Raw genomic sequence first — 21,497 nt, 5'->3', positions numbered from 1 at the left:
AGGCATTTGGCTAATAACCTCTATTTCGATGATCAAACATCATTAAATAATTGCAAGTAGCTAGTTCACGTTCTTTGAATTACCCGTCTGAACTAGAAATCAATGAGACCAATGAAACCGCTTCATCTGTTTTATATTCATATATATGCATTGAGAGTGACAATTATGCACCACAAGACGCTGATTTCAACTTTCCATTTGTCAATTTTCCCTTTATGTCGAGCAATATTCCTGCAGCTCCAACCGTTTGGTGCCTACTTTTCTGGACTTCAGAGGTACAATCAAACATTTTTCTACATGTAGGTTTTCCCCCACCTGATCTTGTCTCCAAATCAACATTTCAAATCTACTTCGAGGTAATGAGAGCTTGGGCGTATGCTGAGCACTGTTGCCGTGATCAGTGAATCCTACCCTTCACAATAAGTGTTATTCTTATTCATTGTCTACACGTTTCACCAGTCCAAGGGTCACGCATCCATCTGCACACATGGGCCCCGTACCAACCTATGATCCTCGAAAGAGATCACTTACTGGGCAGGACATCTTCACGAGGCAAGATAGTTAACTGACTTTAAAAGTCCAGTTTCCACCCTTGCCAAACTAGGCTGGTAATACTGGGCTCGATCGTAGCGCCCCCAGTGGCTATTATCAGTTATGTCCCTTCTAAGCCTCTCCTATGGACCAATCAGATTCCACCTCTCGTATCACTTGCGTTTGCTCCACACAAAATATTGGCGTCCAGTCAGGACGATCTGATCGATAATAAAGATCTATATTGTGATAAAACGGGTCTTACATCGCGAAATGCATCAACTCACGTGAGCATCTTGATTTAAAACATGATAAGATTTGGAAAATATCTGCTGACAACGAGTTGGCGGTGCACATGCTTTGCAAATCCTGCAATCGACCGAAATCTGGACGACAGTTTACGAACAGGATTTCGATTTCGGTACGCGATTTTGATTGGACTATGCATAGACTCGTTAGTCCAACCAAAATTTAACTCCATAATACCAGCCTAGTTCGGCAAGGGTGTAAACTGGACTTTTGTTGTCAGTTAACCCTCTTGCCTGGGGAAGATTTGGGCAGGTGGGTAGGCTCGGTGAGTTATTTGATTGCCTGTCATCGTACATCAACGGCGTGAATCGCTGCTCATAATATTAATCTTGTTCATTCTAGATAGTTTTACTAATATTGTTGGGGTGGAGGGGTAGTCTAGTGGTTAAAGCGATCGCTCGTCACGCCGATGACCTGGGCTCGATTCCCGAAATGGGTACATTTCTGATGTCCTCCGCCGTGATATTGCTAAAACCATACCCTCTCACTCACTCACTAATATTGTGAATGGCGACGTTAAACAACACAGACACATCCACACAGATATATATTCCCGGAAGAAGAATGCTGATAATTAAAGTCATTCAACAAAATGTAACCTTGGTGTTTAAATGACCGACACGTCAACTGAGGGATTCCGTTTCCTTACCATTGTTAGCGTTATCCACCTCATCGCTAGTCGAGTTATCCATCGCAACGCCAGTCGAGATATCCATCTCAACGCTAGTCGACTTATCTATCTCAACGCAAGTCAAATTAACCATCTTTTTGCCTTCCCAAGAACATGCCTTGGACATGGTTTGAGTTTATCACTCCAGCTGTAGGTTATAAAGTAACCGAATAACCATTTCATAGTCAAATGTTTATTTCTTTGTTATATGTATATGCATGCACATAAGGTGACAAGAATGATACTTGAACTCGTTACTGAATATTACCAGTGATTTACCTTCAGCACAGATAAGAGAATATTTCAAAATGTATCACATTTCTAAAGTAATTTACAATCATGAGAATAACGAGATCTTTGAAAGATTCTTTTCATATAGCACCGGGTCATTAATGGTGAATTTTGAGTGTCTGGAGAACAATCAAGCATCATGTAATGTCATAGGAGTAAATGATATTCATTAGGTAAATGTCTTTATCACAATTCGAGGAATTGTCTAGTCGCCTCCTGCTCCCCCCATCATCATCATCGTGGTCGTTCGGAATCCACCACGCCCTCCTCCGTTGCTTCCTCCGTTGCGTCCTCCGTTGCCCCGATTTCCTCCATTGTTTCCTCCGCTGCCACTCCATCCTCCATTGTTTCCTCCGTTGCCACGCCCTCCTCCATTGTTTCCTCCGTTACCATGCCCTCCTCCATTGTTTCCTCCGTTGCCACGCCCTCCTCCATTGTTTCCTCCGTTGCCACGCCCTCCTCCATCGTTTCCTCCGTTGCCACGACCTCCTCCACTGGTTCCTTCGTCGCCATGCCCGCCTCCATCGTTTCCTCCGTTGCCAAGCCCTGCTCCATTGTTTCCTCCGTTGCCACTCCCTCCTACATAGTGTTCTCCGTTGCCACGCCCTCCTCCATTGTTTCCTCCGTTGCTACGCCCTCCTCCATTGTATTCTCCGTTGCCACGCCCTCCTCCATGGTTTCCTCCGTTGCCAAACCCTGCTCCATTGTTTCCTCCGTTGCCACGCCCTCCTCCATTGTTTCCTCCGTTACCATGCCCTCCTCCATTGTTTACTCTGTCGCTACGCCCTACATTGTTTCCTCTGTTGCCACGCCCTCCTCCATTGTTTCCTTCAGACCCACTGCCCGGGTTGATCATATTCTCATAATTGTCCTGAGCATCACTATCGCAGTTTCTGATAAGGTCATTGAATACATCCAACAGTCTGAAATAGAAGGGAACATGTCGGTAAACAATGAACTACATATATCAGGAGCTGAAAAATATCCTCTACGCGTGTATAAATTTACCAAGCTTAGCGAGATTCCCGAGGTTGCCTCATTCCTTATCACCAACCCAAGCCCATCCGATACACCTTATCAAAGTGTAACTTTGTGTTGTGTTGCAACAGAAATGATACGGGAAATAGTTACCGTTACATCTGAGACCATGTAGTAGCAGAATACCACTAAACGAAGGATATTGCTCGACAGAAACGGAAACTTGACTCTTGGAAAGTTGACCACTAGAAAGTTAAAGACATCCCTCTTGCCATACGATCTTGTGGATAGTTTTTTGTCACTCTGAATATTTATGCATCATATAAAAGTGAAACAGATGAGGCGGTTTAATTGGTCTCTTTTATTTCGATCTCGGATGAGCAAACCAGTGGAATTGACCATCAGTGAATGATATAGACCATCAGTCATCACCTGAACCTTAATTTCAATACCTTTGGAAATCCCCTTGAAAATCCGAAAAGAAATATTGACTTGTAAGCATAAAGAAACAGATCAGCAAGGGGAGGGGCACGATTGGTGGCCATGCTAATGCCTACTTCTTGCATAAATGCCCTATCCCCATATTTCACATGGATGTTATCAATGATGATGTTCATCATTTCACAAACTTCAGATGGCATTTACTTTTCTTTGTTGAAGATAGAGATATAACTATATTTATGGTCACCCCATTAATTGACAAATGCCTCAAGGTATCAAGGTGGATCAAGGTATGAAGTATGAACACATGCTTAGGATATAGTCGAAATCGTACAATGGACGAGCACAGGTTTCTAATGATTACAGAAAGGATCTTAACATTATTTTTAAAGTTACTGGGCCTTTATATGGCATTGAGTACCAACGATGCCACTTTTGCCGTAAAACATACTGCATGTGTTTCAAGAAAATACAAAGTTGTAGAGGAGCTTGATAAAGTTTATGTGGTCATCTTACCGTGCCTGGAAGTCACTTGGATGAGGAAGACCGAAAACAACATAAAGCTTCCTTGCGTCTTGAGCATTAGACATTACGGTACAGAAGTCATCTTGGCCTATGCAGCCGTCCGGGTCGGTGAGACTGCCTTCAGCTAGGTCTACCACGTTGCTACAGACGGGGTTCTCCAGAGTTGGCAACAGTCTCCTTGTAATGCACTTCCTGACTTGGAACATATAGTCAGCAGCCTGTCGAAAATCAGAACACGGAGGTGAAACATCGTCGGGCCAGATAGTGTCCTTCCCAGGAATACGGATTACGGATTAACAATTCATTTGTATTTATCTTTAAGTGGCACTTTACAAATTTCAATAACGATGGCGACAGGCGCTCACAGGCGTTCTACAACTTGATCAACAACCCTCTCTGTATTAGTCACATGGGCGACTGGAATTCTGAGTTTCATAAACAGATGTAAATGATGGTGCATCAAGCTGGTTAGGTTCAAAACCTCCAACAGATATGACACATTTGTGACATATATATGTGTGAAGACACTTCTACTAATAGGTGCGGCACGGTTGGCCCAGTCGTCTAAAGCGCCGTGATTCGCTGTGCAGAGTTGCGTCCCTTGGACACGCCAGAAACCTATGATTGTGGGTTCGAATCCCGGTTCGCCCCGATTATGTTTCTAGGTTTGTCAGCACCATACCCGTGCTCGTGGGTTTCACCGAAGTGCTAAACGTCTGCATCACTTCGGGCTTTCCTCCCACATTAAGCTGACACGCCGCGATATAACTGGAGTACTGTTAAAAGCGGCGTTAAACCAAACTCACTCACTCACTCTACTAGTAGGTTCAATAAGTACAACAGATGATTTTCACCATTTGTTTGATGCATGTATTGCTTTACGTCCAAGTAGGGTATTAAGGGAAATAAAGATGAACGATCAAATCCGAATGAGCATACATATTCATCATTATGTGAACCCGTCCACCGTTTGAGACTGAGAAAGAAGTCTGTTTCAGGGATATCGTCTATTGTCTGATTCTGCTGATAGGTGCCTAATGCTTCACAATTTACAAAAGTGGTTACATCAAAAGTTGAAACGCTAATTAGTAATATATATGTTAGTATGCTCTCGATTCCCGTAAAGGGGATCTCAAAATTAAACATGTCAGCTGAATCATGCTAACTTCAAACAAATTTGGAGAAAAATTAATTCGAGTTGGAATCCAAGAGGTAATGTGGGAAACTCACAGTACTTATTTTCATCATATTTACTGCACAACATTGTATAGATCATTTGTAATCAGATTGATATAAGATACAAACACAAACACACTCCGAAAAGTGCAAGTGGCATATATGTATAAATTTTGGATCCATCACAGGATCTGGGTAAAGATGATAGGGACTGAGATGGGTCTAACGCCGTTTTGAACAGTATTCCCTGTACATAACAGCGTGTCAGTTTGATGTGTGAGGAAAGCCCGACTTTCTAAGACAGGTCTTAGACGTTTACCACTTTGCTGCAAGGGCACGGGTGTGGTGCTGACAAATCTAGAAACATGATCGGGGCGAACCGGGATTCGAACCCACGGTAATAGGTTCCTGGCGTGCCCGAGCAACGCAAATCTGTCGCATTAGACGACTGCCCCACCCGGGCCCCCACTTAGAGATGTCAGGTCCTAATGAAAGTAGCGCTCGTGTAACATGAGCATGTTGAGAGACATTTGACAAACATTTGACAATTAACAGGAAGATGATGCGGCATGTAACTTACTGTACCGGTGAAGGTTGGAACAAGGGCATTAGGTTGAAGATAGATCTGCGAAACCCTAACAGAAGAAAGACGGCACATGCTGAGCGTTACTTGGAAACAATATGGTTCAGTGAAGAAGTCAGAAGAACCTTCATCAGCAAGTTGAGTGCACAGTTCTGGAAGTAGCGAAACATTGTTTTAAAAAGGATGAGCGGTAGTCCACAAGTATCAGAAATATTTCTGGGTGTTCTAATTACAATTACATAATCATACATCAACTTACCATAGTCAATTTCGTTATTGGTACCGCGTCCTCCTCCACTACCACTCGGAAAGTTTCCGTTGTTGGTGCCAGGTCTTCCACGATCATTGGTACCGGGTATTCTGCCTCCATTACCGTGGCTTAGGTAGCCACCATTTTCTGTTCCGGGTCTTTTCCCATTTTTCGGGTCGAGTATTCCCTCGTAACCACCACTTGGGTAGCCACCATTGTCTGTGCCAGGTTTTCTGCCACTGTTGGGACCGGGTCTTCCTCCAACGTGGGAGCCGGGTCTTCCTCCAATGTGGGGGTCGGGTCTTTCTCCATTGTGGGGGCCGGGTCTTCCTCCAATGTGGGAGCCGGGTCTTCCTCCAATGTGGGGCCCTGGTCCTTCTCCATTGAGGGGGCCGGGTCTTCCTCCAATGTAGGAGCCGGGTCTTCCTCCAATGTGGGGGCCGGGTCTTCCTCCAATATGGGGACCGGGCCTTGCTCCAATGTAGGAGCTTGGTCTTCCTCCAATGTGGGGGCCGGGTCTTCCTACAATGTGGGGACCGGGCCTTCCTCCAATGTGGGGGCCGGGTCTTCCTCCAATGTGGGGACCGGGCCCTCCTCCAATGTGGGGACCGGGCCTTCCTCCAATGTGGGGGCCGGGTCTTCCTCCAATTTGGGGACCGAGTCTTCCTCCAATGTGGGAGCCGGGTCTTCCTCCAATGTGGGGACCGGGTCCTCCTCCAATGTAGAAGCCGGGTCTTCCTCCAATGTGGGGGCCGGGTCTTCCTCCAATGTGGGGACCGGGTCTTCCTCCAATGTAAGAGCCGGGTCTTCCTCCAATGTGGGGACCGGGTCTTCCTCCAATGTGGGGGCCGGGTCTTCCTCCAATGTGGGGACCGGGTCTTCCTCCAATGTAGGAGCCGTGTCTTCCTCGAAAGTGGGGACCGGGTCTTCCTCCAATGTGGGGACTGGGCCTTCCTCCAATGTTGGTGCCGGGTCCTCCTCCAATATTGGGTCCGGGTCTTCCTCCAATGTGGGACCCGGGTCTTCCTCCATAGATGGGATAAACATTCCGTCCATTGAGAGGGCCTGCTCGTCCTCCTTTGTTGTGACCGGGTCCTCTTCCAATGTTTGCATCAAATCTTCCTCCATAGTTGGGACCGAGTCTTCCGTTATTGTTTGGATCGGGTCTTCCTCCATAACCATGACTTGGGTATCCTCCATTGTTGTTACTGGGTCTTCCCCCATGACTATTATATCTGCCACCGAAGCTACCCCAATGTCCACTGCCGGTGATACCTCCTGAAGGCCAACCATTGATTCTTCCATTGTTAGAACCGCTGTTCACTCCGCCGTATCTACCGCTGGTTCCGCCCTTAGTCACACCAGTACCACTGCCGCCCCCCGCACCTCCATGACCGTACGCATTTTGAGGCTGTCGCCTACCGTTGTGGGCACACGACACTCCGACGCTACAGACCACAAGTACTAGTAATGATAATCTCATGATGAAGCCCTATCTCCTAACAGGTCCGCATGTACTTGTTGAAAGGCGCAGTGAAGTCTTTTGCTCCCAATTTATAAAGTACGGGAGGGAGGGCCAACCAAGATGAACGTTAGTGGAGAAAAATCGCAATTAGAAGGACGATCTTGCGTGTTAATCACAGAATAGAATGTAATTTATTTTGATGCTCGTTTCATTTGTCAAAGCTTGTAAAAGGGAGCATGTTACACTTTTATTGCACCCGAAAAGAAGAGTTTCGTTTCTCTGTGTGTGCACATGTTCTTGCATGTGTGCCTCTGTTAAATACTACTTGGGTGAGATGTCGAAAAGCGCGTTAATTACTCCAAGGGTACCTGATGCTTGGTAATACTTATTTACTGAGGGTGCTAACCGATGACATTTCACTGTTTCTGGTAAGAAGCGCTACCAGGTGTGTTATGCGAGACTAAAGACGTCTCTTAGAATAAACATGACATGTCCAATGACATTGACACGTTGAACACCTCCGTGGTCTAGTGGATAGAAGGTCTGGCCGCAGAGCGGAAGGTCGGTGCTTCCAACCCTGCTCGCGTCATACCAAAATACGTTAAAAGATGGTATTTTTTTGTTTCCTTGCCTGGCGCTCGACAGAAGATTTATGTCAGAACACAAGGACTGGTCGTTTCGGAGTCAGTATACTGTGTCTGAGTTGGATATCATCTTTAAAATGCGGCATGGTATCTCAGTGTGCTAGCACTATTAAACCGACATATAAGTCAGGACATGTACAAACAGCCACACAGCTATTCACCCAATCCCCACTCGATCCCCATTCATGTATGTTGCATCTACCCCACTTTCTACGGGCAAAATTTCACTGAATGCTTTTCAGAAACCTGAATATTTGAAACAAAAACAGTTCAATAGCATATTTTCATAGATTTCTCACAATTAATTAAACAGAAGAGAATTTACCACTTTACTGGGTGATTATCGAATGCAATTTAATCGTCGCTTAATGGTGTTTTGGGGTGTCACGAATTAAAACACACTGTCGATATTTCTTCCCATGTAGGTCAGGCTTGAGTTTTCCCCAATATCTACAGAATTTCAACTATTTGTCAAAGGTGTGATTCACCTGCAATAGTGAGGAACACAAAGTTCACTTATATTTGTCAATATAATGACTCACCTTTCAATGCATTTGGTCCATATGTCCTTCAAATCCATGAAGATCCGGGTGAGAATTGGTCTTAAGCAACCGATGCTTGTCGTAAGAGGCGACTAACGGGATCGGGGTGGTCAGACTCGCTGACTTGATGCATGTCATTGTATCCCAATTGCGTAGACCGATGCTTATGATGTCAGTCTTATTGTCTGGACTCGCTATTTACAGACGGCCATCATATAGCTGGAATATTGCAATAAGTCAATCAGAATTGTTATCTCGCTATTATATAACTCTTCTGACTGGCCCTCAACATGCGGACTGCAAGGAATCATCGTCTGCAAGCCTTGTTCCCCCAGTACAGACTTCAGTTGTTCAAAGAGATAATTGTCATTTACGGCAAGACTTTGGCTCCGGATGGATGACGTCAAAGAACAACAAGCTGTAACTAAGGTAGTATGGCAAGTGAGGTGACTTCAACTTTCCTTATGTCGAGCAATATTCAAGAATCTTTAGTGTCTACGTTTATGAAGTACAATCGAATATGCTCTTTTTCTGAAGATTCGAGTCTTGCTCAAAATGTTCCGACCATTATTCAAGGCATCAGTGTTATGGTAGACGTATAGAGGGCATTTCCATATTTGACTTAACAGTGACCAAAATGTATTTGTGACGGTTGCCTCTGGTGGGGCAGGATACCATCACCTTTCCAATTCATTAACACTTGTTGTTTCTATCGTCGTAATTATACAATGGACTCTGCTTTAAAAGAATGAATTTTATGTTAGCAAATGCCATGTAATCTAGTATTGATAAATCATCATAGGAGGGGGTTCTGAGCCTAACTACGATGGACTGTGTGATAGAGCGCTTAATATTTTTCAACATAACCCCTCCGAGGTCCACACATTTCTGTCAAAGATGCTGGAGTGGTGCCTGTATTCCACTGGTGTAGAAGGCTTCCTACTGGTGGTTTGAAAAGTTATCCACAGCAGAAATGACGTCATCATCATTTGCATAATGCTTGCTAGAGAGTTCTTTGTTCAAAGTTTGGTATGGGTGGGAAACGTGACGGTGCACAATCAGGTGAATATGGAGAGTGTTTAATGAGGTCAGAATCACAGTCTTGCATTGCAGCCATGACGACCAAAAGAGTTGTGCACAGTTTCATTCTCCTGGTGGGACAACACGCCTTCATTGTGTTTTCCACAACGTCTAGCCTTGATTTTCTCACTAGGTTACTAGGGGGGGGGGGGGGGGGGGGGGGGGGGGGGGGGGGTAGTCTAACAATAGGAATTGAATCCTTTAGAATCCAAAAACTCTCAAGCAATCACCTTGCAGCCGGATGAACAGACCGTACCGTCTTCTGTTAGATGTATCCGTTGCTTTGATTGTTGTTTAGTCTGTGGCCGAACTCAATACTCATCAGGGGCGGTCGGGTAGCCTAGTGGTTAAAGCGTTCGCTCGTCACGCCGAAAACCCGGGTTCGAATCCCGACATGGGTACAATGTGTGAAGCCCATTTTTCTGGTGTTCCCCGCCGTGATATTGCTGTAATATTGCTAAAAGCGGCGTAAAACCTCATTCACTCACTCAATACTCATCATGGTCGCAAATCGCTCAACAATATCAGTTGAGTAATTAGACGTAAATTCTCACGGGAGGAGTGTTTCTGAGCAGGAGTCAGAAGCCTTTGAAAGCAGCGTGGTAAAACCTTCAAGCATTTCATTCCTCAGAATGTTCTCAACTCTCCTATGAGAGATGCCTACTTATCTGGCTATGTGACGCGTGGTGATTCGCCGATCATCCATAATCATATCACGGTTTTTTATCAACATTTCCTTGGTCCTGGCAGTTGAACGTCTTCCTGATATTTAATCATCATCGAGGCTGTCTTCCCCTCTTGAACACGGCTGCTTACCTCTTAAAAGTGCCACACCATGTCAGCATGCATGGATGTTGGAGATACTTGGTGACAGCGCAGTGGTCAATTTTGTACCTTTCCATCAACAGAGAATTAACTAGTTATTTTGATGCCTGGTGCAAGATGCTGCCTGGCTGTGTATTTGGTCCATATGAAGCCAGTAATCATGGACTGTGTTGTACATGTAGTGGACTTCACTGTACTTAATCCATGCAAACTGTTATGGATGTACCATACTTCCTTCATAGCTATATATATATAGTGAGACTCGGAACTTTTCTCCTCAAACCGCCTGTCTGTTGAGAACCAAATAAACTGATATGAAGATGTGTCACTGTTAACACAAACTAACAATACCTAATACTTGTAGGCTTTTTCCCTTCTGTTAAATTGTGTTCTCAACCTTAAATGGACCGTATCTTGTCTTCAAACCAACATTTCAAATATGCTGTATGTAAGCTTATGAGTGTACTGATCACTGTTGGCGTAGCCAGTGGATCCTTCTCCTCTTAATCAGTGTTATTCATGAGAGGTGTCTACACTTTTCGTCAGTCTAAGGTTCATGCACCCATCTGCACACATGCATCCATCTGCCGCACCAACCTATGCTGGTCGTACGAGTCCACTTAATGGGTCGGATGGTCAGGCTTGGTAACTTGGTTGATTGCCAGCCATCGTACACCGACCGCGTGGATCGTTGATCGTCACATTAATCACTAGATTAACTCCAATATTTACTGCTATTGCGGTGTTAAACACCACACATACTACATACATGTACACCCACTGAAGATAAATGTTGATTATTCAATTTATCCAGTAGCGTGACAGTGATCTTTTAATCAACGACAGAGAAACCAAGGAGACCTTTTACTCAACGCTGGTCGACTTATCCATGTCAACGCCATTCGACTTATCTTCCTCAACGCTAGTCGGCTTATCCATCGCAACGCTAGTCGACTTATCCATATTTATGTATTCCCAAGAATATCACGTGGAGATGGTTTGGGTTTATCAATCCAGCTGTAGGTTATAAAGTACCCGAATAACTATTTCATAGTCAAATGTTTATTGCTTTGTTATATATATACATGAACATAAGGTGACAAGAATGATACTTGAACTCGTTATTGAATATAACCAGGGATTTTCCTTCAGCACGAGTTACACTATGCAACAGATAACATGGAATGTGTGTTTTAGAAAGAATGAAAAAAGGTGTATCTAAGTTCTATGGTAATTGTTTACAAACTTCCAACCATGAGAATAACGAGATCTTTGAAAGATTTTTTCATATAGCACCGGATCATTAATGGTGATTTTTGAGCATCTGGAGAACAATCAAGCATCATGTAATGTCATAGGAGTAAATGATATTCATAGGGTTAATGTCTTTATCACAATACGGGGAATTGTCTAGTCGCCTCCTGCTCCCCCCATCATCATCATCATCGTGGTCGTTCGGAATCCACCACTTCCGCCTCCGTTGCGTCCTCCGTTGCGTCCTCCGTTGCCACGATTTCCTCCATTGTTTCCTCCGCTGCCACGATTTCCTCCATTGTTTCCTCCGTTGCCACGCCCTCCTCCATTGTTTCCTCCGTTGCCACGCCCTCCTCCATTGTTTCCTCCGTTGCCACGCCCTCCTCCATTGTTTCCTCCGTTGCCACGTCCACCTCCATTGTTTCCTCTGTTGCCACGCCCTCCTCCATTGTTTCCTCCAGACCCACTGCCCGGGTTGACTAAATTGTCATAATTGGCCTGAGCAGCACCATCACAGTTTCTGATAAGGTCATTGAATACCTCCAAAAGTCTGAAATCGGATAGAACATGGCGGTAAATATGAACGAAGCAAAAGCAGCCAACAAAACATATACAAATATATCTTATGTGAATTATGATTTCCAACTGAAAAATATCCTTCATGGGTCAAGAAATCTACTCAGCAAGAGTATTATGTGCTGAGTTTATTTCACTTACCAAACTGTGTGTGTTGCCAAAGAAATAGTACGAGAAAGACCGACATGACGTATAGATTCACAATGCATTGAAGCAGAATATATGCATACTTTGGATGCTTGTCATATAGTCGAAGTCATACACTGGACGAGCACCGATTTGTTATGATAATGGAAGGGTCTTCACGCATTTATTTCCATGAGTGACAGTATTGGTGAGACACTATATTCATCTTACCGTGCCTGGAAAACACTTGGATGAGGAAGACCGAAAATAAGATAGAGGTTTCTTGCGTCTTGAACATTAGACATTACGGTACAGAAGTCATCTTGGCCAATGCAGCCGTCGGGGTCGGTGAGACTGCCTTCAGCTAGGTCCACCACGTTGCTACAGACGGGGTTCTCCAGAGTTGGCAACAGTCTCCCTGTCATGCACTTTCTGACGTTGAACATATAGTCAGCGGCCTATCGAAAACCAGGAAACATGGCTAAACCAGAGAGTATTGCTCAAGACGTAGGAACTAAGAAGTCATTTGTAATGGTCTTTAAGTCAACTGATATTTTACAATTACAATACAATGACCAGAATTTTTATAAGCTTTCAATTCTGGAACAAGATGGCTGAACATTTTGTAAAGAAATAGTATTTGTAGAGTTCCTCTTGCATGAACAGGGGTACTTTAAAGTACTAATATAGACTAGCTGGTTCTTTAAGGGAGGGGTTTGTTGGACAAGGTTTCTTATAATTATGTGCTTGACCAGGTGTGAACACAGAAACAAGTGGGAATGATGTTACACACTTAGCTCAAAGATATTTGTAAAAAGATTGGAAGCTTGTGCTGCAACCTGATCAGTCAAAAAACTGTGATTAAATGAAATTAGCGCTATTCACTGAGTGTGAAATCAATACTTCTCTTGATAATTGTCTTTTTATTCTCAATCCCAAGCTTAAAACATTTGCACTTCGGCTTGGCGAATGTTAATTGGATATCAAGTTTCATCAATATTTAGTAGAACATGTTCGATTTAGTTTTTATTTCCATATTCAGCTAAGCTGGTGAGTTGCGTTATCCCAGAAGCATTGACGTCATACATTGTGTCAGAGCCTGGCGATGTAAAGATGCTTCCATTTCAAGAGTACCACAACTAGATCAACAATCTTTTCAGTATTAGCCACATGGTAAGGGTACTAGGATTTTGAATTTCAGAAGCAAATATCGATGTTGGTGCTTTGAGCTGGATAGGTTCTCAACATCCCTTATAGACAATTGGGACACGAAGATGCTCATGTAAATTGAACATTCTGGGAGAGTTTTGACAAACTCTTTGAAACTGAATAAGAATATGATGAATCCTTACTACACCAGTAAAAGCATTTCCGATGACAGTAGACTGCTGGCAAATCTGCATAACCCACACAGGAGAAACACGACATGTGTTGAGGGTTGCTTGGAAGCAAAATGGGTCAGTGTAGAAGTCACAGGATCCCTCCTCAACCATTTGAGAGCAAGCTGAAAGTAACCAAACCTTTTCACATACATGGATAGATGTTAAATATTAAAATAATCCTATGTGTGTTTTGGAATCGTTCAGGGCGTTAAGGTAACATGGTGGTACGCGCAATCGCTCGACAGACTGATGGCCAGGTTTGCATCCCAGCATTGGTTGTGGTATCCTTTATTGGCGTCCCCTGGGCGATATTGCTGATATATTACTTAAAAGACATAATCATTGATTTCACTTACTTCTGTCTCCGCCGCTACTGCCACGTCCACCTCCAGAACCACCAGTTCCAGTTCCACTTCCTCCGCGGCCTCCATTTCTTCCGCCATAGCCTCCATTTCCTCCTGTACTACCGCCACTTCCTCCTCTGTTACCGCCCCTCCCAGCTCCACCATTTCCTGTTCCACTTCCACCGCTGCCGCCACGTCCATTTCCACCGCGTCCTCCATTTCCTCCGCCATAGCCTCCAGTTCCTGTTCCACTTCCACGGCCACCACCACGCCCATTTCCTGTTCCAGTTCCACCACTTCCTCCATTTCCTCCGCCATAGCCCCCATTTCCAGTTCCACCATTTCCTGTCCCAGTTCCACCGCGTCCTCCATTTCCTCCGCCATAGCCTCCAGTTCCTGTTCCACTTCCACGGCCACCACCACGCCCATTTCCTGTTCCAGTTCCACCACGTCCTCCATTTCCTCCGCCATAGCCCCCATTTCCAGTTCCACCATTTCCTGTTCCAGTTCCACCACGTCCTCCATTGTTTCCACCGCTACCACCACGTCCATTTCCTCCGCCATAGCCCCCATTTCCTCCTGTACTTCCACCACTTCCTCCTCTATTACCGCCCCGCCCAGCCCCACCATTTCCTGTTCCACTTCCACTGCGTCCTCCATTTCCTGTGCCACTTCCTGTCCCGTATCCTCCGCCATTGCCTCCATTCCCTCCTGTACTACCCCCACTACTTCCACCTTTACCGCTGCTACTTCCGCTACCACCGCGTCCTCCATTTTTTCCACTTCCACTGCTACCGCCACGACCTCCGCCATAGCCTCCATTTCCTCCAGTACTACCACCACTTCCTCCTCTATTACCGCCCCGCCCAGTTCCACCACTTCCTGTTCCACTTCCACCGCTACCGTTTCCACATCTAGTGCTACTTCCGCTTCCACCACACCCTCTATTGTTTCCGCTTCCACCACTACCACCACGCCCATTTCCTCCGCCATAGCCTCCGTTTCCTCCAGTACTACCACCACTTCCTCCTTTATTACCGCCCCGCCCATTTCCTCCGCCATAGCCTCCGTTTCCTCCAGTACTACCACCACTTCCTCCTTTATTACCGCCCCGCCCAGTTCCTGTTCCGCTTCCACCGCGTCCTCCATTGCTTCCACTTCCACCGCTACCGCCACGCCCATTTCCTCCGCCATAGCCTCCATTTCCCCCTGTACTACCCCCACTTCCTCCTCTATTACCACCACGCCCATTTCCTCCGCCATTGCCTCCGTTTCCTCCAGTACTACCCCCACTTCCTCCTTTATTACCGCCCTGCCCATTTCCTGTTCCGCTTCCACCGCGTCCTCCATTGTCTCCGCCACCACCGCGTCCTCCATTGTTTCCACTTCCACTGCTACCGCCACGCCCATTTCCTCCGCCATAGCCTCCATTACCCCCTGTACTACCCCCACTTCCTCCTTTATTACCACCCCGCCCATTTCCTCCGCCATTGCCTCCGTTTCCTCCAGTACTACCCCCACTTCCTCCTTTATTACCACCACGCCCATTTCCTCCGCCATAGCCTCCGTTTCCTCCAGTACTACCACCACTTCCTCCTTTATTACCGCCCCGCCCAGTTCCTGTTCCGCTTCCACCGCGTCCTCCATTGCTTCCACTTCCACCGCTACCGCCACGCCCATTTCCTCCGCCATAGCCTCCATTTCCCCCTGTACTACCCCCACTTCCTCCTCTATTACCACCACGCCCATTTCCTGTTCCGCTACCACCGCGTCCTCCATTGTTTCCACTGCCACCTCTCCCGCCTCGTCCACTTCCAGTTCCAGTTCCACCTCGTCCCCCGCCGTTGCCACCGCTTCCACCGTTGCCACCATCTCCACCTCCACTATTGATTGCAGCGTCAAAAACAGCCCTGGCGTCATCGCCGCATGAATTGAGGAGTCCATTGAATACAACCAGAAGGCTGGAATTGAATTGAAAGTTTGTCTATTTTCCGAAATAAACGACGAGTCGGAAGTGAGCCGACGACCACGTGTTGTTTATTTCTTATATTAGATATGAACATTAAGTACAGCCTCGTTCAGGATGTTGATAAAATGTACAAGCTTTAAAAATATTTACCCGTATTTAAATAATGATGACTCACTGATATTTATCTGGTATTTTATCGAAAAAAAGGTGTCCCAGAAAAAAAGTAAAAAAGTAAGTAAGAGAAAAAATAGTGTCTGCCACAATAAATACATGTATTTGAAATAAATATATAGCTGTAGATGAAAACATATCTAGATTCTTTACAAAATCTCACAAGATTCCAAATCTGTAACAATTAATATGACTACTATTTCTATTACTATTAATTTTGTACTATAGCTTGAACAAGCTTGTCTGTTTATATATTGACGGAGCAAAATTAAATTTGGAACAGAACATGCGGCCATTCTAACATGTAAAACTACTCTCTGTGTATCTTTTGAATTATGAAACATGGAATGAAATACTTTTTGGAGTAGGTTGTCAACTCGAATCGAACCCATGAGAGCGCTTAAACAAATATGTTTAATATTAATATATGATATACAATTCTTAATACAAAAATAATGCATACTAAATACTAGTCACTGACAGTGTGTAGCACAGCTGCTTCTTTAGCAGAAAAAAAGTGAACCGTTGACTTCCCTCCAAAAAAGTTTAAAGCGATTTTTGCAAGGTTTAGTTCTGAACCCCATATCACTCTTATCACATCCCACAATACTCATTGTAGAGCGGCAGCAAATTTCAAGCTCTCTGTTTCCCATACACTTGAAAACAACCCCATCGCGTAGTAGTTTTCTGACGCACTTTCTGGCCAAAATGTATTGACAGCTATATTGTAATGAGAGTGAACGGGTGAGTTTGGTTTTACGCCGCTTTTAGCAATATTCCAGCAATATCACGGCAGGGACCCCAGAAATGTTCTTCACACATTGTACCCATGTCGGGAATCGAACCCGGGTCTTCGGCGTGACGAGCGAACGTTTTAACCACTAGGCCACCCGACCGCCCCATATTGCAATGAGAAAAAGCAAAAAAAACATAAGTTCTGCATTTCGTTACATACAATTGTAAATATCATTACTTTCAAAACTCCCATGTTAATGACGGTCAAATAGCCATTTCCCTTCTACTGATTCACCCACAGGAACTAGAAATAGGAGACCAGCGAAATCCGCCTCTTCCGTTTCATTTTAGATCTGGGCATTAAGATACAGCCGAAAGAAGCGTTAAACAACATTCACTGACTCACTTACCGTGCCTGGAAGTCACTGCTGTGAGCCAGACTGAAGCTGTAGATGATATTCTTTGCGTTTGCGGCGTCCGACATTGCATCACAGAAGTTATCCTGATCAATGCAACTGTCAGTTCCAAAGACAGTGTCTTCAACCGTTTGTACCGTGTTTCCACACGAGTCCTTCACAGAGGCAACGTTCTCCAGAGCCGGCAAAGTGCCTTTAGTCATACATTTTCTCACTTGTTCCATGTACTCCTTGCCCTACATATGAGTGAAACAAAATTATTTTAGCGGATATTCTGCTACAAAGAGAACAAACTTTAAGATCCAAGAGATACGTATTGCGTTTCATATCCTGTAGTAGTTACAGCTCTTATACATAAGAGAGCCCTCATTGGGCCTCACACCACAAGGGACAGAGAAAAATGAAACTTTAAAAATCATTTCATTGTACTGTCATACGAATTTAAAACGAGCGTTACCAAATCAACCACAGTCCACTGCTAGTACGTATTTCTCCAAAGCATGCACACCTTTACAATAAGAGAAGGGCCCCAATGACAGGAATCTAGAAAACAAGTGTATGGCTTTACGCCGCTTTTATCAATATTCCAGCAATACCACGACAGGGGACACTAGAAATGGGTTTCACACATTATACCCATGTGGGGAATCGAACCCGGGCCTTCGACATGACGGACGAACGCTTTAACCACTAGGATACCCCATTGCCCCAGAAAACAAATGATTATAACATAAGTTGTAACACTCTTTAAAATAAGTCGTGGACACGCAACTGTACAAAGTAATGTTACAGCTAGCAACTTACCACACTGTTGAAAGAGCCATCAACTACCACAGACAATTGACAGATCTGCATGACCCATACAGGAGACACGCGGCATGTGTTGAGGGTTGCTTGGAAACAATAAGGGTCAGTGAAGAAGTCACAGGAACCTTCGTCAGCCAACTGAGAGCACAATGCTGGAAGTAGCGGAACATTATATCAAATAGTGAGTGAGTGAGTTAGTTTTTACGCCACTTTGAATAGTAATCATGTTATATCACGGCCTGTCAGTTTGATGTGGAAGGAAAGCAATAAGTGATGCAGGTTTCAGACGTATACCACTTGGTGAAACCCTCAAGCAAGGGTATGACAAACCTGGAAACATTTTCGGGAAGAACCAGGATTCGAACCCACGATCATAGGTGTCTGTTGTGCCCAATGAAGGAACGCAACTCTGCACAGCGTATTGTGGCGCCTTGTTTCAAATATATGTCTGAGTGTGATAGTTACAACTGTATGTTGTTTGATAATTTTACATCGACTTACCAAAGTTAATTTCGCTATTGGTCCCGCTTCCTCCTCTGTTACCTCCAGTGTTGGTTCCGGGTCTTCCTCCATTGTTGGAACCGGGTCTTCCTCCATTGTTGGAACCGGGTCTTCCTCCATTGTTGGAACCGGGTCTTCCTCCATTGTTGCTACCGGGTCTTCCTCCATTGTTGGTACCGGGGCTTCCACCGGTGTTGGTACCGGGGCTTCTTCCTCCACTTGGGTATCCACCAGTGTTGGTACCGGGTCTTCCTCCATTGTTGGTACCGGGTCTTCCTCCATTGTTGGAACCGGGTCTTCCTCCATTGTTGCTACCGGGTCTTCCTCCATTGTTGGTACCGGGGCTTCCTCCATTGTTGCTACCGGGGCTTCTTCCTCCACTTGGGTATCCACCAGTGTTGGTACCGGGTCTTCCTCCATTGTTGCTACCGGGTCTTCCTCCATTATTGCTACCGGGTCTTCCTCCATTGTTGCTACCGGGTCTTCCTCCATTGTTGGTACCGGGGCTTCCTCCATTGTTGCTACCGGGGCTTCTTCCTCCACTTGGGTATCCACCAGTGTTGGTACCGGGTCTTCCTCCATTGTTGCTACCGGGTCTTCCTCCATTGTTGCTACCGGGTCTTCCTCCATTGTTGCTACCGGGTCTTCCTCCATTGTTGGTACCGGGGCTTCCTCCATTGTTGCTACCGGGCCTTCTTCCTCCACTTGGGTATCCACCGGTGTTGGTACCGGGGCTTCCTCCATTGTTGCTACCGGGTCTTCCTCCATTGTTGGTACCGGGGCTTCCTCCGTTGTTGCTACCGGGTCTTCCCCCATTGTTGGTACCGGGTCTTCTTCCTCCAGATGGGTACCCACCATTGTTGGAACCGGGTCTTCCTCCATTGTTGCTTCCCCCAGGGTATCCACCGTTTCCAGAGTCGCCACCATTACCGTAGTTACCTCCTGAACCGGTGTTCCCCCCGCCGTTTCTACCGTTGGTTCCGCCGTTGGTCACACCAGTGCCCTTGCCGCCAGTGGTGCCTCCTGCATTACAACCACAGTCGCAAGTGCTTCCATGATCTTTGCCTTTTTGGCCATTTTTGGGCTGCCGCCTGCCATTGTAGGCACACGACACTCCGACGCTGAAGACCACAAGTACTAGAAGTAACGGTAATCTCATGATGGAGGCCTATTTCCTAACAGGTCCGCTGATACCTGTTGAAAGTCGCAGTGGAGTCCTGTGCTCCCAATTTATACTGTGCAGAAGGGAGGGCCAACCAAAGAGAACGTTTATAGAAAAATTACGCGATTGGACGGATTATCGTTGGGGTGTTAATCACAGAATAGAATGTCATTTTGATGCTCGTTTACTTTGCCAGAGCCAGTAAAAGGTGGTATGTTACACTTTTATTGCACCCGAAAAGAGGACTTTCGTCTCTCTCTCTGTGTGTGCACGTTTTTGTTTTGTGTGCCTCTGTTAAATACTGTATGGGTAACATGTCGAAAAGCACGTTAATTACTCCAAGAATGGCTAATGCGTGGTAATAATTATTTACTGAGGGTGCTAACCGACGACCTTTCAATGTTTGGTGACACGCTCTCCAAGGTGTGTCATTCGGGGACTCTTCCTTGTTGAAGAAATAATGCTCTATGACATCATGCAGCTGCATGTATCACACGTTATGCTTATATTCGAGAACCAATTAATACTTTATAGATAATGCACTGCTATCCTCAATTGCTTATATTTTAATAATGTATGGAATATTTTGGTGGAAAGGTCAACAATAATTGGCGATACAGGTGATGTTCCATTTCAATATCTTGACTGTACAGTAAACTATGGTTATAACGAACACGCTTATAACGAACTGACGGATATAACGAACTTATTTTTGGGCCCGACTATTTGCTGTAATTATGTTGTATATATGCTCATAACGAACTACGTTTATAACGAACTAAAATTAGCATTCCCTTTGAGTTCGTTATAACCGTAGTTTACTGTAAATATTTTTAAGAAAACATGCATATGGTACATGTATGGGTGGTGTCTCCATTGAAATGAGAAAATGAACTTTCGTGGACGGTTTTTTAAAAGATCCAACACATTGCACCAGGTGAAATGTGCACTTTGAAATAGGCTTGTGTACCTCAGGAATACACCGAGCGTCCTTACAGGGTGACCTTGTTACAGCGGACACCCTTTGTGATGTGGGTTTGGGGGAGTGGGTGTTAAAGTCGCAGCCAGCTCTATTGCAGCTTGATTAACACATATTTTATTATGACATAACATGTATCAGGCACAAGCGACCTATTTCGTATTACAGCTAGTTCAGGGAAAACTGTAAATATTCGAACCTTGGCACAATTACAGTAAACAACGTTTATAACGAACATGCTTATAACGAACTGACGGTATAAGGAACTGGCCATTTGCTACATCTATATATATATATATATATATATATATATATATATATATATATATATATATATATATATATATATATATATATGCTTATAACGAACTACGGTTATAACGAACTGGAATTAGTGGTCCCATTGAGTTCGTTATAACCATAGTTTACTGTATCCAAATTATACGACATGTATGGGTAGTTGGTATATTAGGTTTACACAGCTGCGGTAGTAATTTCTAATACAGTGATGACCACTGGTGGATGAAAAAGTATACAGAGCTCCCAATGCGATCATGACTACATATTCGGTGACGTATGTGCGTCTGTTGCTTAGTGCCACAGCTATATAACGGAGGTCATATATTCGAGTCTGGAACAGCCAATCCATTGATTGACGTCATGAGCACCGACCTGCGCAATTGGGATTCCATGGATTGAATCAAGCAAGTCAGCGAGCCTGACAACCCGATACTCTTAGTCGCCTCTTACGACAAGCATAGTCGC

At 44.9% G+C, this 21,497-nt stretch overlaps 2 protein-coding genes across 2 annotated transcripts; both read right to left on the bottom strand.

Annotated features, from left to right (window-relative positions):
- Positions 1–1,749: 1,749 nt before the first annotated feature.
- Positions 1,750–19,775, bottom strand: LOC139449929 (uncharacterized PE-PGRS family protein PE_PGRS54-like). The gene is made up of 8 exons (XM_071231542.1): positions 18,592–19,775; positions 18,088–18,242; positions 17,278–17,519; positions 14,005–15,953; positions 13,619–13,770; positions 12,498–12,724; positions 11,822–12,114; positions 1,750–2,212 (listed from the first exon to the last, which is right to left on the bottom strand). The coding sequence occupies exons 1-8, from the start codon at positions 19,748–19,750 to the stop codon at positions 2,007–2,009; spliced, it is 4,383 nt and encodes a 1,460-aa protein (XP_071087643.1). The 5' UTR covers positions 19,751–19,775; the 3' UTR covers positions 1,750–2,006.
- LOC139449928 (proteoglycan 4-like) lies at positions 6,252–7,145 on the bottom strand. Its single transcript, XM_071231540.1, has one exon. The coding sequence runs from the start codon at positions 7,057–7,059 to the stop codon at positions 6,277–6,279; it is 783 nt and encodes a 260-aa protein (XP_071087641.1). The 5' UTR covers positions 7,060–7,145; the 3' UTR covers positions 6,252–6,276.
- Positions 19,776–21,497: the final 1,722 nt, after the last annotated feature.

This window comes from Haliotis cracherodii, unplaced genomic scaffold (assembly GCF_022045235.1).
Source record: "Haliotis cracherodii isolate W230 unplaced genomic scaffold, xgHalCrac1.p SCAF_8, whole genome shotgun sequence".
NCBI lineage: Eukaryota > Metazoa > Mollusca > Gastropoda > Lepetellida > Haliotidae > Haliotis > Haliotis cracherodii.
The sequence above is the reverse complement of the archived record's forward strand: the minus strand, read 5'-3'. Positions and strand labels throughout refer to the sequence as shown.